Here is a 25,459-nt window from a genome sequence, read left to right as displayed (position 1 = left end):
GCCCTTCACACTGGGTTGTAGTTCTCTACTGCAGGAAGACTCCACCATCACCATTGACACCCCTGCGCTTAACACATTGCAGAGACCCCAGAGAGATCATTGCTCTGTTACTTTATTTGTGACTTTCAAGTGAATAACAGCATTCGGAGAAGAGCCTCCCCTGGAGAAACAGACTATGCTGAAGGTTTCCAAAGACACAGTTGCCATTCAGACCCAGCACCCCCTCCCCACACCACCCCCTGCAGGAATGCTGATCCTCATTCAGAACTGTTGTCCCTTGAACCATTTTGCCTCCTCATCTCCTTGCCGCATCCTTCACTATCACTGCACACAGAATAATGCAGCCTGGCCGCCCTCTCTAGCAAGCGAATCTCCACTTTAAAAGATTTTCATATAGGAGCCAGTCTTCTTCATCATGAAGAATGGAAAGATTCTCTCTCTAGAGAAACACAGTGACCTGAAATGGGCAATGAGGTCCCTGGAAGAGCCATCAAAGAATTCCAGGTGCCCTGCCTCATAGAGCAGATACACCCGGATTCTGAAAGTCCCGGTCTTCTGCAAGAGCAGGGCTGAATCTTCGGGCTGCAGAGCCCAGATCCCCTCATGCTCGCCAAGGACGATGTCCCCTTTCCTATTCACAGACTCCCTAACAACGCCCAGAGCCCAGTCGTCTCCCTGTGAGGTTATCTCCACATCCCAGCAGTGCCTCCCCGTGGTAAAGCCCTCTGAGCCCAGCACACAAGGGGCCTTGTCAAAGCCCAGAAAATGAGCAGCTGAGGAGTAGACTTCAGGCCCATGTATCACCCTCTTCTGGTCTTCAGACAGCAGTAACTGGGAAAAGGCAGTCACTGGATCCAGAATCACCGATGCTTGCAAAAGGAGAAACGCACATGTCAGAAGCAGGCACAGAGGCCGAGGGGCAACTTTTCAGGCTCAGAACCTGGCCTTGGGGTCCCTCAGGTGAACTACATGACAGAAGCTGGATCTCCTTTCCATCACTGCCTATGGCTGCAGCTGTGCTTGAAGGGGCAGCCCCAGGGCAGCCTGAAAAGTCAGGCACCTCTCCCTTCTTACTCATTTTATTTTATCCGCATTTACCTTTTTCCACCTTCAGCTGCAACGCCAGGGTCTCTGCAGAAAGAAGTAGGCAAGATCACTGAAGGCAGTGGGTCCCTCCCACCATGCACATACTTTCCCTTTCAGTCAAGTCAACACCAGATTTCCTCCCCCCCAAGGCAAAACCCAGCAGAGCCCTCCACAGCACCTCCAGACAGCACACGGAGAGCTCCCACTGCTACCACCAATGTCAAGGATCCAGGAACGAGGGGGGGCTCAGCCACTACCCACCCTGCCACAAGGAGACCAAGATTCACTCGCCAGCAGCTTAGCTTCCTACCAGCACTCAGCACAGATGACACCATTTGTACAAGTATCTAAGAATGGCCAAATGGCTGGATAGCATGAGGAGGAGGAAAGAGGGCCGCCCACCCACTACCGGCAGAATCCCTTAGTAGCCCCTGGCTTGTCATTGCAAGAATTCCAGAAGCCGAGTAAGCCAACAGGCTTCCTGCATTTCCTGCCTTCTGTACAAGGGACACGGCCTGCCCTTCCTGTCTCAAGTAGGGCTGCCCCTGCCTCAGACCTCTCCAGCTGGAGTTTTAAACACTGTAGAATTAATTTGTAAGAGACAAGCATTTGGCTTTGCAGGGATTCCGCCTAAAAGGCAGCCACCTTTGGGCTAAACGTGGCCCCGTTTGCACTCTGAGCAAACAAGCAAGCACCCCCCCCCCCCCGGCCGCGCTCTGCAGTTCTCTTACCATGGCATCTTCTCAGAGTATTTTGCAGAAAGAGATTCCTACGACAGAAAACCCACAATTTCTCTTTCAGGGCAGGAGGCTCAGTTTCCAGTCGCTCATAGGACTCTCTCCTGCACCTAGAAGCAAAATCAAACGTGTCAGCAGTAGCAGGACCCACTTTTTAGAATGAGAATCTGTCAGGACCCACCAGCAGTGACATCATCAAGCAGGAAAAAAAATTTTAACAGTAGGTTTGTTAATTGCCCAGGAGTAAATTCTATTTTACTATCATTGTTAAAAAAATATACGTAGAAGCTTGTTCAAAGTACAGGTCCATAACATTTCCCCAAATGCAGTCACATTCCATGGTAGCATCAAGTCTAATAGATTCCAAATAAAATATTGACATGAATGGGGACCCACCTGAAATTGGCTTGCAACCCACCTAGTGGGTCCCAACCCACAGTTTGAGAAACACTGATCTACTCAATGAAAGTAGAAGTTTTAGCATTGACAAATAGGTTGTTTATAAATTTATAACCTTTAATAAGCTTACAAAAGTATGGGGTTAATGAAGATGTTCACACAGAACTTTCATAGCTACAACATTACACTGCCTACAAAGTCAAAACAGTTTCTTTTGAGCTTTTGGATGCAAACTTATCAATTATATCATTAAAATCAGTAAGTCACAGTTTATCATTTTCTATGCAGAGAATGCTCAGGTCAAACAACTGATCTTGGGACATTGCTGACTGCAGATCATTCTTTATCCTTTTTACAGCGCAATCCTATTCACAGTACAGCTACACCAACACTAGGTGTAGTAGAAGTGCCATAAAGTACATTACTACCCCTGGAGGGTAAGCAGCACTGTCAAGAAGGCAGGAGAAGGTAAGAGCTGCTCTGTGTGGTGCAGGAACAGGAGGAACCGTTTCTCGGTAAGGGGTGGGCAGAAGGGGGGGAATGGGGCAGAATCAGGCCCCAGAGAGCAAGATCCGCAGATGAGGCTTCAACAGTGCACAACCTTAAAAGGAAGCTGCAGTAGCTTTGGGGTCTGATATCTTATGTCTGACAAGCATTTAGGAACTTTTGACTCAGAAAGCAAGAAGTTTTTTTTCGCACTGTCTATACATCATGTGTTTAATGTTACTGAGCATCTGGGCCTAGATAATAAAATCAAGGATTTGAGGGCAAGTGCATTCAGCACTCCCCATCAGAGTGTTCCTGGATTTTTGCTTGCACATTATTTTGGCCTAGGTACACCCCTGATTTTTATTGTTACAAAAGAAATAGTAATTTAAAAATAAAATTGGCAGGAGGCCAGGGCCTATGAGAGGAGGGTGCAGGATGTAAATTGTATCTGGGCCTGGGTCAAAAACAGGGCTCAGGTGCCAAAGGAGCCCCCCCCCCCAAAATTTCCTGGGATTTTACATTTTCCTCTCACCAGGTCCAATGAGAGGGGGTTGTAGGGGGTATGCCTGGGTCCAGGGTCAAAAAGGAGGCCTGGGAGTCAAAGGAGGGGAGCAGTAAATTTTGTGGAATCTCAGAAAACATTTGCACGTGTGAAAAATATTGTGTGAAGAGTAGCCTTGACATTTTGAGAAAGCCTATAGTTTTATACGCCGTAATTCATAGAAATTATGATCTGGTGGAGAAGGGAAGGGACCCAAAATAAATTTGGTTCCACAAAAGGGTCCCAAAATAAACTTTGTACACCCTGATAAAATTCCTCTCAGAAGCCCTGGCTGAGGTCACCCTCGATCATGAGGCCCTGGGCTGCAGCCCACTCAACTAATATGTAAATCCAGCACTGCCCACACTCCGGTTTACCATGTATGATGGCTGGGAACATTGGTCAGCCAGCCAAAACAGAAGGAGGGGATGGAGCAGCCAAGGACACTAAACCAGCTGCAACTCATTTGCAGTCACAAGTACACAGCCCTGTGGATTACTGGCACACTGCTAGTGACCGATTCTTCCAGTAAACCAGCACATTAAAGACTGCAGGAATTCTACTGTGAGTGGAGACTGTTGAGCCACCCAGCTGTTGTCTATCACAAGCAAACTTGCAAGACGAATAAACTTTGGGCAGATAATTCATGATTTTGGAAAAAAAGGGCCAGGAAATAAAGCTTGAGAATGAACTAGGCCAACTGGGGAGTCAGAGGAGTCAACACAATAGACAGGATACCACCATTTAGAACCATGCAAAAACAAAATAGTCAGCAGGACTCTTCTTAGGACGGCAGACAAAAATAGCAAAAGGAAGAATTTGAGGCCATGGTCACATTTCTGAATTATAGCCAAATATTTTATCTCAGGAGACCAGGATTGTGGTATATGTGGGGAGGGGGCTCATGTTACAAGCTTGAGCTGCCCCCCCCAAGTGATGCTTGGGTTCTGTTTCTTGACCAGTCACCTGCCACTGTCTGCAATATGGGAAAAACCTGCCTCTCTCAGAAGGCAAGTGAAATAATATTTTGTTACAGGCCTTACTTATATACTAGATCCTTTTCATCAATGTCAAACACGGGTGGTACCCTGCCTATTAGCCAAGAGGTGTCGCCCACAACCAACAGTGTCAGAGCAAGTACAGCATCACCATTCACCAGCTGGATTCAGCCTTATCTTTGTGCATTTGGCCCAATACAAACCAACTTGCTAGTTTCCTCTTAACTGAATTTCCTCTTATTGTGCAGTGACCCAGTACTATGAATGGGGAACATACAGGGGAAAAGCCATTACATACTTGCTGAGAACCTGTTTGATGTCCTGGAAAAAAATAGGGAAGGAAAGACTTTAGCTTCGGGAGATGTTTTGGAGCCAGTCATTCTGTAATTCCTACTCCATCTACTTTGTCAAGAATTAAAGGCAGCTTACTGTCCATTTACCTGTACCAGTTAAGAATTAGTAGCAAGTGACCAATAAGAACACTTTTATAAGCGGGAAGATAGCTCTTCCCTGTCCCCCCCAACAATCTCAGTGCCATACATCCCCAACACAGGTATGTACAAGTCAGATTGCTTTAAATCTCATTTCCCATTTTCAATTATATTCATTTCCTGAATCTTGTGAAGATATCCATTCCTAACACAATTGGTTGTTCACAGCAGTTTGAACAACCCAGGTTATGTCTTTTTCCAGTTTTCAGAAGCAGGTTTCCTTGTTTGCTTTTAATGTCATGCCTAAATCAATTCTGCTGCTCAGTTACAACCCTGTGCCTTGGGTCCATTTGTGCCTGCTTTGGCCAAAATGCTGCTAGAATTTGAACTCTCCATAAGTGCTGGGTCTTTTTTGGCTTTTTAAAAAGATGATTTCTAATTAAGTTTTCCTAAGAGTTTAGACCAGGGATCTCCAAACTTTTTGGCCAGAGGGCTACATCAAATATCTGGCGTGGTGTGGAGGGCCGGGAAAAAATTTTAAATATAAAATTTAAATAAATAGAGATGGAACTTAGATGAGTGAGTAAATGAATGAATGGGCTCATTCATTCAACCTCTCTGGCCCTGAGAACACCCTCCGGACGCAATCAGAGCACAGTTCTGGTCATGTTCAGTTGAGTGGGCCAGAGGCTTTCAGGGGACAAGAGGTTGGCTGCAGGCCAGAAAGAGGCTTGCTGCGGGCTGCATCTGGCACCTGGGCCGGGGTTTGGAGACCCCTGGTTTAGACTGATCATGGCAGTTAGACACAAATGTGATTGTACCCGAAATGCACACAGCCTTCTCTGCTTGGAGAATGTCTTTCTCCACAGGCCCCCAGGCAAGTGGCTGTTGGGAAGCCTTTTCCCACTTCCTGAGCCAACACAACCCTTCTGCTTTACCCCACTCTCCTCCCTTCTCTCCGGACAAGCAACCAAGTTCTTGCAGCCTGATGTATTTCTGATCAACTCACCTGCAGGAACTCAGGAGGAGGTAGTTCAAACTTCTTCTCTAGTTCATTTTTGATCTTTTTCATGGTGCTGCGTTTCTTATAGAGCTTGGAAAGTTCTTCTTCAATCTCCTTATCGATCGACTTAGCAAGGCCCAGCTGCTCATTCTGGATTGTCTTTATCTGTTCAAAAAGTTCCTTGTATTCCAGACTGAATTTCTGTCCTCCCTCTTCCATTAGCCTCTGAAAAGAATCCACCCTACTCAGAAAAGGGAAGCACCAAGCTCACAAGCAGACTGCAGCACAAGCCACTATAGACCTGCACAGTAAGGGGAAGCACCACACACTCCCAAACTGGTTGTGTGAAGTGATCCTCATCCAGATCACCAGGTCACAGAAGAATGTCAGCATCTTATCCGCTCCCTTCACAAACACCCATGCTAGAACAGAACTGGGGGACACATACCACTAGATTCTGCTTTTCCTGCTGCATATCTGTAGCAGAGTCCTGCATATTCTCTCGCCTCAGTTTCTGAAGATCCAACATCCCTTTGATTTCATACTGAAATAAAGAAATTATGTTTGCAGAGGATTTAAAACATGGATGAAGTACTGCATTCCTGACCTTATGTTTCATCTCACGATGTTGAAGCCACAAAGCATACAGGGGAATAAGGCAATATGGTTGCCAATTGATTAGAAAAGACTCTGTGCCTTTCTTTATCAGCAGTTCTTACACATTATTAATAGTATTTATTTATATACCGCTTTTCAATGAAAAGTTCACAAAGTGGTTTACAGAGAAAAATCAAGTAACTGATGGCTTCCTGTCCCAAAAGGGCTCACAGTCTAAAAAGATGTGAAAGAACACTGGCAGGCAGCCACTAGAAAAGACACTGCTGGGGTGAGGAGGGCCAGTTACTCAACCCCTGCTAAATTAAAGAGGAGCACCCACTTGAAAAGTGCTTAACCAGTTAGCAGTTAACCAGTTAGCAGGGATTAATACATCAAGTAGGCACAGGGACAGGTTAAAACCTGGAAACTCTACCATATTGGCATAGAACAGAGAGAGTTTTCCAATCTTAGACATCAGATTGCTTTGGGTTTCTCTTCTTGCAGAGCACTATGTCTTTAAGAGCAGCAGCAGCAGCAACACACACACACACACACACACACACACACACAGAGCAGGAAGGAAGAAACTGATTGAAAAACTTCACTTGTTACATTTTTGTTCAGCAATTATTTTATTTCTCAATATTTGTAGGGCATGTTTCACCTTGCTGTGTCAGGGGGGCTTACAACAGTTAAAAACAGAATTTAATTGCTGTAAAACCACACAGAAAGCAAAACAGAAAAGGACTGTTAAGGTACAGCAGCAAATGATGGCAACTGCATACCAGAAAGCCCCTTTCTTACAATTTCATTAGTAAAATGGGGGTCAATAAATATTTACTGAAAAAAATGAAGGTGACAAAAGCAGATTGTTAGGGCTATATAGACCAGATCAGCCACAATTCTCCAGCCTATGAAGTGGGAATGATAATGAACAAGAACACTCTCTGCTGTTGTAACTTCAAAATACAGTGGTAGAGTTATCAGCGTTTATTTGACCCTAATCATGTGTTTAGACTAGAGCAACAGCTTGATCGGCAAACACAAACTGGCAACAGGGCACACTTCCCTGCCACAAAAAGATTCACCAGGTGTTATGTACAACATCAAGCTCTTGTTAAAGGCACAAGAGCAAGTGAGGTTGTTCTTCATGACCAACTAGCAATCTTACCCAGCAGCAGGGCCAGAAAGACGCTTGGACCTTCATCACAATACAAAGAATTAGGAGAGACTCAGTAGTAGTCCAAATGGGACTTGAAGAATACTTCGTTCCTACCTTGTATTCTTGAGTAGCCAACTCCATGGAAACAACTAGGTGATGGCAATGAGCCGGAGACTCCTCGCAGCCTGAGCATATAAAAATGCCATCGTCCTTGCAGAAAAGCACTAGAGGCTGCTGGTGTTCTTCACAGAGACCCTGCTTCTGCTTCTTCACAATCTCCACGTCTTGCAACTTGAACTGTTTAAGGAGCCAGGCAATATTTCCCAGCTGCCTGTTTGGCCTCAAAGTCGTAGAAGTAAAAACCTCCTTGCACTGGGGGCAGGACGGCCCAGAGCCCTCAAAGTAGTTGGTGATGCAGCTAACACAGTAATTATGGCCACAGTCCAAAGTCACAGGGTCCTTAAACAATTCAAAACAGATATTGCAGGTTGCTGAATCTGGGAGAAGCGCTACAGCCTTTGCAGCATCCATTATGCTACAACATGGGGGGGAGGAAGAGATCAACCAAGAGGCCCTCCCCACTAGGCACTCTTATTGAGACAGTGCCCCCTCTCAGCCAATGAGCTTGAACCAGTCTACCATAGCTGCTCTCTCCAATTTGAGATTGACCCAATGCAGGGAGAAGCCAGGCTCTTGCATATTCTAAGTATAGGCAGCTGCAACCCTGAATGCATGAAGGGATGAAGCCCGAGGACCAGAGTAGGATTGCTTCTGAGGAAGCCTGCCTATGATCATACTGTTTTCATGAGCCACCTTTCAAATTGGGTCAGTAAGATGGTGAACTTGGAAAAATAGGCAGGCAGGGAGATTTTTCTGCTGTGCTGTTGACTGCTGATCAGTCCCATGAGGGGCAGCCAGAGCTGGACCTGAACTGTGTTGCACTGAAGAGTACACGATAACCAGTCTGGGAAGGGTTGCCTGAACCATGTTGAGAGGATCCTCAACCAGAGATGGGTCCTGGCCCAATGGACACCTTGCTGGCCTGCTGTGGCTGAATTCTCTGGCATTCCCCAGCATGCTCATGCTGCCTGGAAAGGCCTTGTCCCTCAGCTAAGGTGGCCACCTTTGTTGCTGACTGAAGTCCTGTACCTTTAACAAAAGTGGAGCAGCAGCTGAAACTTCTTAACAAGGTGCCCAGAGACATCATCTGTAAATTCTGTGTGGGAGGCTGGTATTAGAGGAATGGGGTCATGGAAACTGTGGTAGCCACAAGTTCAGGGAGTTAGCCTCAAAGTTTAAACTGTCCCCTTGCCAGAAAAAAGACACACGGTAATGTTTGGCACAGAGCAAGTTTGAAAAGAGGGGTATGAGCTCTAGACAGGGATAAAAAGGCCTTGGAGGATGTTGTGGTGCAAGATTTTGTCAGTATCAGCTGACTAGCCCTGACTCTTGGCTTCCTTGGTTGAGCAACAGAAGCACCATGGCAGGCTGTAGGAAAGTCTGAGCCAGAGTGCTTCACTTCCCTCTTTTTCCCTTGATTCACTCAACCCATCATCAGCCAAGGAGTAGCAAAACTCCAGGAGTATCATCCTTGAGCATGCAACATCTTGGTATTTCTTAAAGGAGTTTCCTGGTGATGTGGATGTATAAATTGACTTCATTTTGGAAACAGTGTTGACTGATCCTCTTATTTGTCATGTTATTTCTAATTAGTAATTTAAAAAAAATGTATTGTAGCTCAGCAGGTGATTGTTGTTGGTTAATAATACATGCTTGTACCATGATTACTATTTATTTAGGATATCCTCTTTGCCTAGACACCTCTGCATAGTAAGGAATGAGGACATGCAATTAAAGAACTCACAGCCCAATCCTTTAGCCTGTCCACTCAGAAGTAAGTCCCATTAGAGTCAATGGGGCTTACTCCCAGGAAAGTGAGGATAGGATTGGGCTGTCAGAAGCCACTTCAGCCTCCTGGCATTTACTCTCTTGGCAATGCAATTTACAGCAATTTGCCACGCCATTTAACCATATGTAGGTCATTTGGTCAGCGTGTTCTGTTTTTATTTACAGATCTAGGCTGCAGTCTACAGCAGGACTGTTCCCCAGTTGTTGATTTGCAGCCTTACTCGTTGTCTCTTTCCCAAGAAGTGTCTGTATTTGTACCTTGGGGGAAAGGGATGGACAGCTGGCTGGCACTTTCAGAGGCTGCCTTGCAGCAGTGAAATGTAGCAGTTCTTGCTTCCTTCCCACTTCATTTGACATCATGACGGTTTTGTAGACCTTTCTGATTGTGTCATGTAAGGACATTAGGAAGTATGGGCCAGGAGCACAGCTGAACCCTGGACTTTTTGCCTGGGTGCCTTCCATCCATTGGAAAATCAAGGGACACATTCAGTTTCACTGATGTTGCTTGATTGAGTCACATTTCCTGGGTTGTATCTTCTGTATTTCTGGAATTTTTCTGCTACTGCAGGGCTTTTCAAACTGGGGTGTCGTGATACCCCAGCCTGTGAGCCCTGGCCTCTGCCCCCTTAAGGGGTGGGGGCAGCCTGGAGGCAGGGAGGAAGCAGCGGCACGATCCTGGGGATCGTGCCGCTGCCTCCCCCACACACAAGTACTTAGTGCTCTCAAACTCTCCCAGAGTGTTTGAGAACCACTGCCCTACTTTGAAGCGAGAAAAATTATTTGTTTTAGAAGATTCATCTGGTTTATGTTTTTTTTAAATGACAATACAAAAAAACCAACACAGCAGCCCTTGTTCCTCCATCCGGTGGCAGAGGCCAAAATGTCATTCCCCTTGCAACAGCAGTCCTAGGGCAACTGGCAGCTGGAGCCCAGTGTTTCGGGCAAAGAGAAAAGAAGTAAGCTTGCTGCAGCTGGCCTTCACAGTATTCAGAGATATGCAGGGCATTATGAAGATGGCCTTCCCCTGCCACCCAGGGGTATACTGTCTCTGAACATTAATAATAATGTTGTTGGCAACCTTCAGTCTCGAAAGACTATGGTATCACGCTCTGAAAGGTGGTTCTGGAACAGCGTCTAGTGTGGCTGAAAAGGCCAATTCGGGAGTGACAATCCCTTCCGCACTGGGAGCAAGTGCAGTCTGTCCCTGGTCTGTCTCCCTGGCTATGGGCCTTCCTTCTTTGCCTCAGACTGTTGGCCAAGTGTCTCTTCAAACTGGGAAAGGCCATGCTGCACAGCCTGCCTCCAAGCAGGCTGCTCAGAGGCCAGGGTTTCCCACCTGTTGAGGTCCACTCCTAAGGCCTTCAGATCCCTCTTGCAGATGTCCTTGTATCTCAGCTGTGGTCTACCTGTAGGGCGCTTTCCTTGCACGAGTTCTCCATAGAGGAGATCCTTTGGGATCCGGCCATCATCCATTCTCAGGACATGACTGAGCCAACGCAGTCGTCTCTGTTTCAGCAGTGCATACATGCTAGGGATTAATAATAATAATTAATAGTATTTATATACTGCTTTTCAATGGAAAGTTCACAAACCGGTTTACAGAGAAAATCAAACAAACAACTAATGGCTCAATTTCTTGTTGATAGATACCCATGGATGCATGTAGCCTTCCACCAGTCCTGCCCAACCCATATTATTTAGTGCCACTGTTGCATCGTGGCAGTTAGAACCATGAGGCTACTGTTCTACACCCACTTCCCTACACACATTGAACAGAATGGGTCTTATTCCTGAATAAGTATGAACAGGATTGTGCTTTTTAAGGGCCTGATCCTATCAAACATTCCACTGCTGGTGCAGTCACAATGCAACCCCAAGGTAAGGGAACAAATGTTCCCATACCTTGAGGAGGCCTCTGTGACTGCCTCCCATAGGATGCAGTGCATGGCCCACTGGCACGACTGCACCAGCACTGGAAAATTGGATAGGATTGGGCAGTTAGATTCTCCCTCAGGAACAAGGGAGAGACTGTCCCTCAGCCTGGAAAAATGGTGCCTAAGGAAGGACATGATTAAGATGTACAAAATTATGCAGGGGGTGGAGAGGGGGATGCTCTTTTCCCTCTTGCACAGTACCAGAACCAGGGAGACATCCACTAAAATTGACTGTTGGGAGAGTTAGGACAGATAAAAGGAAATATTTCTTTACCCAACATGTAATTAGTCTGTGGAACTCCTTGCCACAGGATGTGGTGATGGCATCTGGCCTAGATGCCTTTAAAAGGGGATTGGACAGATTGATGGAGGAGAAGTTCATCAAAGTTACAAGCCATGATGGGTTTAGAAGCGGACTACCTCCAAATGCCAGATGCAAGGGAGCGCACCAGGATGCAGGTCTCTTGTCCTCAGGAGCACCCTGAGGCATTTGGAGGGCCACTGCAAGACACAGGAAACTGGAGGGGCCTTTTGCCTGATCCAGCAGGGCTCATCTTATGTTCTTATGTAACAATTAGGAACATTCCAACACTGAAAATTTTTAATGCATAAGTAAACTTCAAAATTTTTCCTATAGATATTTATTACATTTGGCCCCATGTTTCCTGCAAGGAGCTCAGAGGAAGTATTCCTGGTTTATCCTCTCAAAAAGCCTGATCAGTAGTGTCAGGCCTTTGGCATCCCAGGCCCTGAATTGTAAGCCAGGATGTGGCAGGAGGGGCCTTGATGTCCAGGCCTGGTATGAAATTCAAAAGAAGGAACAGCTGCATTGTGTATGTGTGTGATTAGCAAGCAGATGCACCTGTGTTAGGTGGGAGCCATGTGACCTGGGGAGATGTGTGCAGAGTCACGTAGGCTATGGTGACCACTGGACAGCCAATCAGAAAGGGTCACAAGGCAGTCTTGTGATGATGAGGTCGTCTTATTCTGATTGGCTGGCCCCGGTATATATGGGGGCAAGAACAGACACCAAAGGTGGTTGTTGTGGTGGAGTTTCTGCATGTCATGCTGCTGGTTTGTTCTGTGACTCGGACTGCTTACAATGACTGTGACTTGCTTATACCCCTGACTCCTGGACCATTTGACTGACTACTCTTCTGCCTGCTCCTTTACCAATACCTGCTTCTGCAACAAACAAGCCTGTGTCTGCTTCTTTGGCTGTTTGGGATCACCTGCTTCCTGTACTGTCTCCCTATCTGCTATTGGGAAAGCAAGGGCTATCTTCCCCTGTTGCCCTGACAAGTAGGCTACGGCAAGAGGCTTCCCGTTCAGCTTTATGGGAATGGTGGGAGTTTGAATCCCAAGATCAGTATTTGGGAAGTCAGCATACAGCAGGGGGAAGAGAAAGCCTTTGGCTCACATTTCCCTCAGCCTGGAGATGTGTGAGGAAGAAAGAAAGAGTGGAGCAGAACACAAGTGGCAGTTGGGGACAGTTGGAAATGCAGTTGAGCTCACTCTTCACAACCATGGCTGAAGTTAGGGCCCTTGACACATGATGTTTTATGTGCGTTTGTGGTTTTGAGCAACTGGCTGCACAAGTGTTTGTTTTGTAACTTGACACAGGGATTGGTCCCCTTGAAAATGCAAGGCACAGACCTCCTGTGTCACTGGAAACACACTGAATGCAGCATAAGAATAGCTGTATGTTACAGAGCAGCAGTCACATGTATACTATGCACGTACACTGTACATGCATTGAATGGGACCTGTGAAGGGAAAGGAGGCTGACATGCTGAACCAGTTTCAGAGGCTCAGGAGAAAAAATGGAGCAGGGTGATAACAAGAAAGGCATCAGTTCACATGGAAAGACAAAAATGATGTGAGGGGAGAAAAAAGGAATAGGTGAAAGCAGAAGCGTAAAAGGGATAAAGAGGAACAACTATACATAGCCAGGGGAGGAAGCAAGGGAAGAACATAAGAGCTCTGCTGAACCAGGCCAAAGGCCCATCTAGTCCAGGTTCGTATATTTCACAGTGGCTCACCAGAGACACACAAGACAATAAAAGCACAGTCCTAACCAGGTATACTCAGAGGTAAGTCCTATTTTGTTCAATGGGGCTTACTCTCAGAAAAGTGTGGTTAGGACTACAGCCTAAGAGACCTGCATCCTGGTGCCACTCCCTTGCACCTGATCTTATGAGGTAATGTAATTCTAAAACCAACAGGTTGCACATAAACATCGTGGCTTGTAACCCGTGATGGACTTTTCCTCCAGAAATCTGTCCAAGCCCCTTGGAAAGGCATCTAGGCCTTCAGGTGTCATCACCACATCCAGTGGCAAGGAGTTCCACAGACTAATTACATGCTGGGTAAATAAATATTTTCTTTTGCCTGTTCTAACTCTCCCTGCACTCAATTTTAGTGGGTGTCCCCTGGTTCTGGTGTTAATCAAGCACTGGCACTAAAAGAGCCACAGCCAGTTTCAGAGAATGACAATTGTTTAAAGGTGGGAAGATACAGTAGGAATTTTGTTATGCAAAATTTGTTTCCTGCTTCTCAGCAACTGTTCTCAAAGATCACAATTAACAAGACAATACAAAAACACCACAGCAATTATTTCCAGCAGGACTTAATAAAATGTTAAAAAAAAAAAAAGCAGAAATGGAGAACAGGCAATAAAATGGCCATAAAAAGCTTTGCCTGGAGGAAAAATGGAAATGAAAGATATGGGTGTGAATGCAAAACAGAAATTATGTGAGGGGAAAACCTGTTGACAGCTTGCTGATGCTGAGAAAAGGGAACAGCCAGCAGCTTGGAGAGCTGGTGGAAAGCACCTCTGGGGCAGAGAACTTGCCAAGCAAGGGCCTTGACAAGAGTGTGATTTCCTACAGACACCAAAATTGGGAGTCTCTCAATAGTGGGAAGAAGTGGTCAACCTAAGTGCCGTTTGCAGGCATTAATATCTGCCCTGTGAACACTGTCAGAAAGCCATGTGCAAAAGATGTTTGCAGGGAGAAATCAGAAATGCTTCTAAGGACACAATCCTAACCAGGTTTACTCAGAAGTAAGTCCTATTTTGTTAAATGGGGCTTACTCTCAGGAAAGTGTGGTTAGGATTGCAGCCTAAGACAGACTACAAGAGATATTTGAAAGGATATTGTGTGACACAATATTGTGTGATATTGTGTGTGGGAGGTGCACAGAATACAGGTATGTGCCACTTAACAACAGGGACGTGTTCTCTGATCCCCTTGTTACTCCATTAGGTCTTCAAGCCCAATCTAGTGCCTTTGTGGTGTAAACAGACACTTGCTGGCTGCACAGGCTACTGGAGACAGATGGTCTCTTCTTTGCATTAAGAGCCTCTTTGTTGTGCTTTGACCACTGTCCTACATGCAGGGAAGCTGGAGGAAGCACTGTGCAAGTGGCTGAGGATTGTGTTGCTGCCTCCCCCCCTTAAGGGGGCAGAGGCCAGGACCCTCAGGCTGGGCATTGAGGAGCCCCAGTTTGAGAAGCCCTGCTCTTAAGGGACCCTGCTCTGCAAGGCCGCTTACAGGAATGGAAAAGGTGGAAGGCTCCTGGACTGCAGCACCACCAGTCAAGGGGGAGGCATCTGCTCCTCCCCTTCAGGTCCCAGAAGAGGGAGTCTCAACCTGCTCAGATTCTTGGTAGTAGTGTGCAAACAGCCTTCACCAGTGCCAGGCAACTCCAGGGTCATCTGTTTTGCTGTCTGACAGCCCAATCCTAGGCACGTCTACTCAGAAGTAAGCCCCATTAGAGTCAATGGGGCCTACTCCCAGGAAAGTGTGGACCGTGCTGTGCCCAAACCTCTGCATGCCTACTCGGAAGTAAGTCCCGTTAGAGTCAATGGGGCTTACTCCCAGGTAAGTGTGGACAGGAGCACAGCCTAAGGCTAGCACCCCACCCACACTTTCCTGGGAGTAACCCCCATTGGCTCTAATGGGACTTACTTCTGAGCAGACATGCCTAGGCTTGGGCTGCAGTGTGGCTGCGCAGGGAGGTGCTGTGGGGCGTCTTCTTGGCGGGAGGGCCATCCACTGTGCAGCTCTCCCTGGGGCGGGACAAGGTCCGTGCCCCGAGGGGCTGATAGTAGCGGTGTGGGGGGCGAGATATCTTTGCTCAAGCACAGTGCGCGCGCGGGGGCGGGGCGTGGCTGGGCGGGGCAGGAGGTCTTCGCTCCAGCATCTGGCGCGCGGGGGCGGGGCGTGGCTGGGCGGGGCAGGAGGTCTTTGCTCAGGCTTGAGGCGCGCGAGGGGCGTGGCTGGGCGTGGCAGGAGGTCTTCGCTCCGGCATGTGGCGCGCGGGGGCGTGGCAGGAGGTCTGCTCAGGCTTGAGGCGCGCGCGAGGCCCCGCGGCCCAGGCACGTGACGCGCGCGGGGGCGGGGCGGAGGCGCCCCTTTGTCAGCCGCCAGGCCAGCCCCTCCCGCTCCGCGCGCATGCGCCTGAGCGCGCCTCCCGCCACTGTTTGTTGTGATCGCAGCGGGCGAGGCCGCGTCTGCTCCATGGCGGCCGGGCAAGGCGGAGGCTCCACGGCGGGCGAGGGCCCCGCAGCGCCGGGCCCCGCAGCGCCCCCGGCGCCGCCGCCGCCCTCCTCCTGCCCGTCGCCCCCTCAGCCGGAGCCGGGCCCGGGCCCAGGGGGCCTGCTGGGCCTGCCCGCCCACCTGACGCTGTCCTACCCGGGCGCGGGCCCCGCCGCCGCCCCCGCCTCGGCCTCGGCCTCTCCGCACACGGGCCGCAGCCTGGAGAAGGCCCTGGAGGAGGCGGGCAGCTCGGGCCTGCTCTGCCTCAGCGGCCGCAAGCTGCGCGCCTTCCCCGCCGCCGCCGCCGCCGCGCCCGACCTCAGCGACACCACCCAGGCCGGTGAGCCTCCTGGGGAGGCCGGGCTCGCCCCGCTCTCCGCGCCGCCTCCGAGTGGACGGGCTGGGCTGGGCTGGCTCTGAGGGCGCAGCCCCGCGTCCCTCTCCGGGAGGAAGCCCCGCTGAGGACAGTGTGACTTGCCTCTGCGGAGACGTGCGTGGGTGGGCTGCTCGGGCGCAGTCCTGGGCACGCTTTCCTGGGAGGAAGCCCCGTTGAGCACAGCGGGACTTATTTCCGAGTAGGCCTGCGTGGACTTGGCAAGCGCTTTCCTGGGAGGAAGCTCCGTTGACTATGATGCAGCTTCCCTCTGAGTAGACATGCGTGGGGTTGGCCTCTTAAGACACAGTCCTATGCATACTTTCCTGGGTGTAAGCCCCATTGAGCACAACAGGACTTACTTCCGAGTAGGCGTGCATCGGGTTAGCATGCAATCTGTTTAGTTTCCTGGGAATAAGTAGCATTGACTGTGATGCAACTTACCTCTGAGTAAGTTACTGAGTAAGTTACTCTTACTGAGTAAGAGTAATCCTCATGCATGGGGTTGGGTTGTTAGCATGCACTTTCCTGGGAGTAAGTTCCATTGACTATGATGCAACTTACTTTTGAGTAGACATGTGTAGAGTTAGGATGTAGTCCTGTGCACATTTTCCTGGGAGTAAGCCCCATTGAGCACAACAGGACTTACTTCCGAATAGGCGTGCATCGGGTTAGCATGCAATCTGATTAGTTTCCTGGGAGTAAGTAGCATTGACTGTGATGCAACTTACTTCTGAATAGGCATGCATGGGGTTGGGCTCTTAGCATGCACTTTCCTGGGAGTAAGCTCCATTGACTATGATGCAACTTACTTTTGAGTAGACATGTGTAGAGTTAGGATGTAGTCCTTTGCACATTTTCCTGGGAGTAAGCCCCATTGAGTACAATGTGACTTACCTCCAAGTAGACATGCATAGGATTGGGCTCTTGGCATGCAATCCTGTCCACCTTTTCCCAGGAGTAAGCCTCCTTGACTGTGATGCAGCTGATCTCTGAGTAGACATGCATAGAATTGGGCTCTTAGGATGCAGTCCTGTGCGCACTTTCCTGGGTATAAAACCCATTGACTATAATGTGACTGACCTCCAAGTAGACATACATAGGGTTGGGCTCTTAGGACGCAATCCTATTCCTGCAAGTAATCCCCATTGACTATAATGTGGCTTACTTTTGAGTAGACGTGCACAGGATTGGGCTCTTAGGATGCAGTCATATGCACACTTTCCTAGGAGTAAGCCCGGTTGACTGTGATGCAGCTCACCTCTGAGCGGATGTACATAGGGTTGAGCTCTTAGGATGCAGCCCTATGCATGCTTTCCTGGGTGTAAGTCCAATTGACTGAATGGGCCTTATCTCTGAGTAGACATTGGATTGGGCTCTTAGGATGCAATGCTGTGCACACTTTCCTGCAAGTAAGCACCATTGACTGTCATGCAACTTATTTCTGCAGATTGGGCTATCGCAAGGCAGCCACCACCTTGCACTAGAGAACAATGTGTGCATCTCATTAACTTCCATCCTTGCTGGAGCTTCAGGGAGGTCTCCTTGTGCAAGAGCCTCAGGGTGCCCTGCCTGATGATTCCTGGGCTTGGGTTTGTGTCTCTAAAAGCTGTAGTGAAAGCTTTTGTAAACTCTTATTAAATCTAAGTTGGTGGTTTTCTTGCTCAAAACTCGGTTATATTAAGTTGGAAATGAGTCGGTGGGGTGGCCGAGGGTGCAGCATTTGTAGCCATGGATGTCAGTCCTTCGTCTCAATTGTAAGCACCGTTTTTGGATCTGTGTTAAACTATCTACTTATCGTGGAACATGTTTGAAGGTTAACAAAGAGAAATTGGATGATTGTCAGGCTAATTACCAATGAATATGTTTACTCTTTCTGCATGTCTTGTCAAACTTTGTAAGCATCAATTGTTGTAGACTGTTGTTGTAGTGTAATAATTAAAGCGTGACATAAAATTTAGTTGTCAGTTCATTTGGCCTACTAATAAAGAGATCTTGTGAATTACAATTTAATGTTGAATTTGCTGTCATGGTAGGTTTGTATAGGATGTTCTGTGTTTATCAGGATTAAAGAAGGGCTATCAGCAGCTAATCTTGGGACTTAATATCTTTAAGATATCTTGGATTTACATCCAAGTAGATGCCTATAGGATTGTACTCTTGAGCTATTATGTTTAGGGCCCAATCCTATCCAGTTTTCCTGTGCTGGTGCAGCTGTGCAAATGGGGTATGCACTGCATGCTGTGGTGGGAAGGCAGTCAAGGTAAGGGAAAATTTGTTCCTTTACTTTGGGGGTGCATTGTGGCTGCATTGGTGCTGGAAAGTTGGATAGGATTGGGCCCTTAGTTTTCATACTACATGGAGACAATGGTATTGTAATCCTGTTAACGCACTTACTGGGAGTAAATCCCATTGATTACAATATAATTTGCTTCTGAATAAATATGCACAGGATTGGGCTCTCTAAAGTCTCAAGCTAGGATCATGACTACAAAGTCCCAGTAACTAACACCTACCTGGATTGCAGCCCACATTATCTAAATGTTTATCTCTTGATATAGTGGCAGTTGCTTAGTTAAATTTATCCTTTTTGTAGCTCAGGGCAGGGCAAATTGTAGCTAATTTGTTTCATATGTCTAGTTTAGAGGATAACTACACATAGGCTGCAGACTTCCTACTTGCATAAATGCAGAGATTCAGCCTGTGTTGTAATAACAGTGAACTGAGACTTCTCAGATAATATAAAATTGTGTTTAAGATGCTTGAGTTTCAGAGAAAAAAATACAGTATTTAAATGAAGAATTCGTGGAAGTTTTGCATACGACTTCAAAAAACAATAATGTATCCCTCCCAAATTTGTTGACCAGTCTTAGGGCCCAGTTCTATCCAACTTCTCAGGAACGTATGGCACCTGAATGGTACACTAGATGCCTCCCCCTTTATTTGGTGGTCCAGTGGTCTTCATTTCGCGTAACTCTTGTAAGTTGCTTTAACCCCACAACTGTATATTTACAACCCCATTGGGGTTCTGACTCCAAGGTTGAAGAACAATACTCTGGGGCACTCCATGCTTCAGGAAAAAATTTATTTCCAAAGGAGCATAACGTTTCAGGATAGTATCTAGCAGAATGCTGAAGCTGCTTACGCAGGCAGACTTACTACCAGGGAAGTTCATGATTTGTGCATTTGCTCATTTAACAGGAATAGAATGTGGTTTCCTGAGTACAGTACTGCTTTTCTTTTTAAAGCAAGGCTCATAACATTCACAGTTGCAAATAAATTCTTTTTAAGGTTTGGCTGTGTAAGATGCAGGTAACAAAATGTAGGCTGGACTGCTGGGTTAGAGGGATTTTGGCATGGAGTGGTGAAAGATGTGCATTAAAGGCGCAACCTGCGTGGCTTGGATGGAAAACTTGGGAGTTTGTTTTGTTAGCTCATTAGGTGAAGTGCCAGGCCTGTGTTCCCTGCCAGGAGAAATGTATCCGGCCAGATCTCTTCAGAGCCTTGTGAGGCTTGGAAAACTCTTCTGTGCTACAGGCATGTATCTAGCCAGTCTTGAGATGGTTGTGTATTTAAAGTAAACTATAGAATAGCTGGTAATGGTTTTCTCTGCTATCTGTGGCACCCAGAAGAATGGGACTTCAGGCTGTTTGGTGAAGATCAGTCTGGCGGGAGGAATGTGCGTGGCAGGAGAACTTTTGAGCTTTCTGAAACTTTCCATCCCAAGCTGCTATTCAGTAGGAAGATCCTCACATGTCTTAAACAGTCTTGTGACACCTGAACGGTTAATACGTTTATCAATTGGTTGGTTTCTCCTTTTACCTTTATTTTACCTGCAGTGCTTCTCTTTCCTTCAGCGCCTGCCTTTGCCTTTATTCCCCATATTGCTCTTCTTAATCAACTGAGAGCCCAATCCTATCCAATTTTCCAGTGCTGGTGCAGCCGTGCTAATGGGGTATGCACTGCATCCTGTGGTGGGGAGGCAGTCACAGAGGCCTCCTTAAGGTATGCGAACATTTTTGTCTTATCTTGGCATTGCATTTTGGCTACACCAGTGCTGGAAAATTGAATAGGATGGGGCCCTGATTTGGGTGTAGACTTTGTGTAATGGTGTTTGTGGCTGCTGTCCTTCCATCTTGTCAGCATTTTGCTTAATGTTTCAAACCTAGGTTATTAAACTACCACCACATTTTAATTACATTTTAGTTCATCTTGTATGGTTTGTGCAAATGCATAAATATGGAACTAATTTTTATTTTGACTTTATGGAGTGCCTTAAACCATTTTTGTGAACAAAATGGAATCTCCTACTGTGGTTATTTACTTGCATATGCTGAGAACTAGTAAAATGGTGCCTTGAAAGTATGAGAAATGTCATTCTCTCCCCCCCCCCCACCTGTCTTCAGAACATGCTCTTCCTATAGTTCTTTTGTCTGGAAAATTGATGAAATACTGACTGGCGAGGAAGTGTGAGGAGAGGCAGCCATGATGGTGGTTGAGTGGCACTTCATTTTCTGGTACCTTCCTGGAGCTCATGATTGGATGAGTCTTGAAATTGACAAATTAATGTGCTCTGTCTTTGGTCTCTTTAATGCCCTTATCAGTGCTTTGTGACTGAAAGTCATAGCTAGGCCTCTGTGCTTCCTTTCTCGGGTCTTTTGCATGTACTGATCACTGTGTTTTCTCTAAAGTGGATTAAAAGAAAATTCACTCTGTAAAAAAAAAATTGGATGTGACAGTACTGCATTGGCTAAATCCAATCTCACAGTGAGAGTGTACAGCACCCCGGACTTAACAGAACAGATCACGTTTTTGTGGGTGCCCAGTAGTTGTTTTTTCTAAGTTTTGAGCAGAGGTTGTTCAGGGGAGCAATGGTCTCAAAGATAGTTGTAGGAGGGCAAAAGAGCCTTGTTAAGGATAATTCATCTTCATCACTTGGCCATTGGTGATAGCCAAACCCCACAGTCATAGTCCGTCCGTCCCCCCCAGAGCATGGCGTCCTGCCTTTCTTTTTGTGAGATAGTTGCGTTTCTGACATGACACTTAGATGCCATTCCCCCATTCACCCACCCCACCAAAGAAGTGAATTACATAGAAACATAAACTGGGCTCCTTAGCAACAAGAAAAGAGATATTTTCCTTCTTTGGAAATGACTACTGTCCCCCTCCTGGCCTTGCATTTGAATCTTGAAGCTCTACTCTTGAATTAGAGTGCAGTCCTAACCAATTTTCCAGCACTCACTTAGCTTCAATGCAGCCCCAAGGTAAGGTAACAAACATGCCCTTAGCTTGAGGAGGCCTCCTTGACTGCCTCCCCACTGCTGGATGCAGTGCATACCACATCAGCACAGCTAGGTCAGTGGTTAGGATTAGTGGCCTTAAACCTACCTTAACTAGGTAAGGGTTAGGATTGTGCCCTTAAACAAGTAGATTAGGCTGCTTGCCAGGATATTTTTTTTAAACAGTGTGGAAGAAGAAAGAAGGAAGCTGTATTCTCCTGCATCAAAGAAGCATCACATTGGTTATCTTGAAGGTGTATAAAATGTCACCTCAACTCACCTGTCTGTCTTTGTTCACTCCAAATGTTTGGTGATGGAGATTATAAGCAAATCAGTGCCAGGGCAGTGTTTAAGCTCTCGTAAGAATTGTCAAGTCACATTCTCAAGCTAAGCTAATGTGACATCCTGATTTGGCATATAGCTAAGCTTTGAAGGAAAGTGGAATTCCGCAGTGCCTGTTTATCTTATCTGCTTGTGAGCAGAAGGTTCTCTTGCACAAGTTTTACTGGACAGCATACATGGAATCTAGTTTGTGCAGGTACCTGTTTAGAAAACAACAGTGGGAAAACCCCTTCAACTTCTGTACAGTACCTGAAAGGTGGGTAAGATTACCAGTCCAAAGATTACCAGTCCTAAGAAAGGCCAGCATATGTAGTGTCTGATGTGAGTTGATGCGTCCTGGATTGAAGGTCATTCCATTAAGTGAGCTGTATCAAATGAGGCAGAAAAAAGTGAAAAAGTCTTTTCTTTGCCTGTATCTTTGTAAAAGCCAGAGATAGCACTCAGTTTGAACTTGGTGACAAATCCCAGTACTTACAGGATTTGAATGTGTTGATTCTAGAAGCAGGTTATTTAAAAGATTTATATCCTGCCTTTCTTCTCCTGGAGCAGAAGTCCAGGTTAATGCTGACGTGTTAACAGTATTTGGAAATATTCTATATTCAAGATACTTAATTTGATGAAACAGGAAATATTGACAATGGCTTCCCTGCTGTGCATGTTAAGCTGCAAAGTTTCACATTTAGTATCCTAAAAAAGGCTCTTATTTTGATATTTTGATTAATGTGCAGATCTAGCTAATTTAGACTACTGGCTTGAAAGCAAATGACTGACCGCCCACAGCTTCTTTAAACAATTGACGTTCTTAGTTTTAGTTTGGTAAAAAGCAATAATGTGGGTTTAATGGAAAAATTTCCAGTGTTGTAAACTGACTTGGAAATGATCTAGCAGGTTTTAGTTTTGTTTACTAAATATACACAGTGCACCATATTAATTTTACAAATGTCTCATCATCCAGAGCTAAAAGTTGTTAAACTAAAATACTTGATTAGGGGAAAAAATCAATAAAGTGCACTTAAGATGGTTTAAATGTTGTATTAAGACTTGGTGATTATTTAGATTGTGTGTAAATATTTTAACAGTACAGTTGCCTACATATCTGCTCAGAAGCAATTCTCGTTGAGTTCAATAAAACTTACTCCCAAGTAAGTGTATGCAAGATTGCAATTTAAGAACATAAGAACAGCCCCATTGGATCAGGCCATAGGCCCATCTAGTCCAGCTTCCTGTATCTCACAGCGGCCCACCAAATGCCCCAGGGAGCACACCAGATAACAAGAGACCTCATCCTGGTGCCCTCCCTTGCATCTGGCATTCTGACATAACCCATTTCTAAAATCAGGAGGTTGCGCATACACATCATGGCTTGTACCCCGTAATGGATTTTTCCTCCAGAAACTTGTCCAATCCTCTTTTAAAGGCGTCTAGGCTAGACGCCATCACCACATCCTGTGGCAAGGAGTTCCACAGACCGACCACACGCTGAGTAAAGAAATATTTTCTTTTGTCTGTCCTAACCCGCCCATGACAGTTCAGTGCATGCTGTTTATGTGTATAAATTTAAAATCAGTGAAAGTACTGAAACATTAACATTCTCATTTTAGTACACCCCAAGACCTGTGCATAATAATATATGCTTCCTAGAGATTATTGCCTGAAAAACATTAATGACAACTTGGGATTGCTCAGTTTGGCTAGTATTATGTTGCTGTCTGTAATGTTATAAATGGTTACTGTTGGGAATGCCACCAATTTTATGCAACAATGCATTTTTTAGAACATTTTCTGTTAATTGCCTCATTGGTAGAAAGTACTGGGGCTTTGATGCAGGAGGGTGCATGAGCCGTTTGGGGAGGGAACCATTTAGGGTTGTTGTGAAGACAAGGAGGAGAGGAGCAGCTGTGTAAACCACCCTGAGCTCTTTGGAGGAAGGGCGGTATAAAAATGTGAAAAATAAGAATAAATAAGTAAGCTGTTTGTGAAATACATTTTATTGAAAGCAGTCTATAAATATTCTTGTTGGAATTGGAAGTATGTCCATGTGGCCAGTCGGTTGGAGCGGTTGCCTCAGGCAGCAGGCGGGCAGAGGGTGCCCACTCACCTCCCCTGCTGCTTCTCCTACTTCCTGAACTGAAAAAAGGAAGGAGAAGGCGACACACCAACTCCTTTCCCCTCCCCTCACTCTTCTCCATCCTCTTTCCAATCCGAGGAGGGGCGGGAGGGGGGTGGCACAACACCAGAAGGGTGGCAGCATTTGGCACATTGCCTCCAGTGATCTTGAGCCAGCCCTGACCATGTGACTCAATCCAAAGGTCTGCCATGCAATATGAAGTTGAAATGTTGGTCCAGTTTAGGATTGACTCCAAGCTAATTTTCAGATTTTAAGGTTGTCTTAATTTCTTTTCAGGGATTTAATCAACTAAAGTTTTCTTTCCTGTCTTCCTATAGATACCATTTTCTGCTAGTTTGTGTGCCTGATAGCACACCATAATTGCTACTGCTAGGTTGCCCAAAACGAGAATAGAATGCTGTGTATGTTGGTGCAAAGAATCATTTCCTTTTTATCCTGGGCCAAAATATCTGGCTTCGTCAGTGAATGCGGCAGGGTCTGTAGATGCTTGTCACTGTTCAGCATTTCAGTCTTGTTGTATTATTGCTGCTAGATTATTTACTTGCTATTCTGCAACTCCTTAAGGTTAAGTATACATAAATTTCTGTACTTAATTATAGTGATTGTAACTTGGTAACATGTAGTGAAATAAGTCTGAACTTGGCAATTTCAGAGAGACCACAAGAGCTAGCATGGTTTAAGATTTGAGAGAGAATCTTCCCTTTTGCATGTGCCAGAAAGCAGCAAATCTCTTTGCATTCTGAGTGCTCACTTCACTGATGGTGCACAATTTTGTGCTAGGCCAGTACAGTGGTTAATCTGAAGTTTGCACTAAAGGCCTGTGTTGGATGTGGCTGCTGGGGATCTTTCTGTCTTTCAAGATGTCTTTTATTGAGGAAAGGTGGAGAGGTGGCAGTAAATGGAAGCTCTGTTTTCTGCTGGTGTGTTCTTCGTATGTTCATAAATTGGTATTGGCACTCCTGGGCACACAAAGAATCCTGGAGGGGTGTTAAGACCCCCTGAAGCTGTTTGTTGTTCCTGTAAGATATTGTTGGCATCAACATTTGTCCTTCGGCCAACACTGACAGGGTGGACCTACAGGGAGTTGAAGTAATTTTGGTTTATTACTACTAGGCATGACCCAGAATGGAATGGATTATGACTTTGAAGCCACATTTTCAGGTGCAGAACCTTAGGGAGGTCACATTAAGTGCTGAAAAGGCATTTCAAGCAAGTAAGCAGAGAAGAGAGAAATCTAATTTTTGCTGTATCCTCCTTTCCTGCTCTTGCCTGCTGCTGCATTATAATCAAAAACTCAGAGCACGAGCAATTAAGGTTGATTTTATGAGATGGCAGTGTGCTGGTCTTCCATCCCTCTTCCTCTTTTGAATGAAGTAATAGTGATAGCCTGCAGACAGGGAAGGAAACACTGTATCTTTGGGAAGTATTAATCAGCTTTTGTGGGTTTCTTTTGGGTAAATCTGTTCATGTGATCGCAGAAAGATTAAAAGAACTGAGCTAAAGTCGATGTG

At 46.2% G+C, this 25,459-nt stretch overlaps 1 protein-coding gene across 1 annotated transcript; it reads right to left on the bottom strand.

The window, feature by feature from the left end:
• Positions 1 to 275: 275 nt before the first annotated feature.
• On the bottom strand, positions 276 to 8,591 carry LOC136663191 (E3 ubiquitin-protein ligase TRIM7-like). The gene is made up of 7 exons (XM_066640175.1): positions 7,558 to 8,591; positions 6,133 to 6,228; positions 5,691 to 5,909; positions 4,549 to 4,571; positions 1,818 to 1,933; positions 1,099 to 1,131; positions 276 to 869 (listed from the first exon to the last, which is right to left on the bottom strand). The coding sequence occupies exons 1-7, from the start codon at positions 7,972 to 7,974 to the stop codon at positions 379 to 381; spliced, it is 1,395 nt and encodes a 464-aa protein (XP_066496272.1). The 5' UTR covers positions 7,975 to 8,591; the 3' UTR covers positions 276 to 378.
• Between the last annotated feature and the right edge of the window lie 16,868 nt (positions 8,592 to 25,459).

The sequence above is a fragment of the Tiliqua scincoides genome, chromosome 12 (genome assembly GCF_035046505.1).
Source record: "Tiliqua scincoides isolate rTilSci1 chromosome 12, rTilSci1.hap2, whole genome shotgun sequence".
Lineage (NCBI taxonomy): Eukaryota > Metazoa > Chordata > Lepidosauria > Squamata > Scincidae > Tiliqua > Tiliqua scincoides.
The sequence above is the reverse complement of the archived record's forward strand: the minus strand, read 5'-3'. Positions and strand labels throughout refer to the sequence as shown.

What these genes read in the sequence shown, in the direction of transcription:
- LOC136663191 (XM_066640175.1), bottom strand. Translation starts at nt 7,974, where the DNA reads ATGGATGCTGCAAAGGCTGTAGCGCTTCTCCCAGATTCAGCAACCTGC. An exon ending in CTCCTCCTGAGTTCCTGCAG is followed by an intron (nt 4,572 to 5,690) that starts GTGAGTTGATCA and finishes ATTTTTTTCCAG; the next exon opens with GACATCAAACAGGTTCTCAG. An exon ending in GCAGCTGAAGGTGGAAAAAG is followed by an intron (nt 870 to 1,098) that starts GTAAATGCGGAT and finishes TCCTTTTGCAAG; the next exon opens with CATCGGTGATTCTGGATCCA.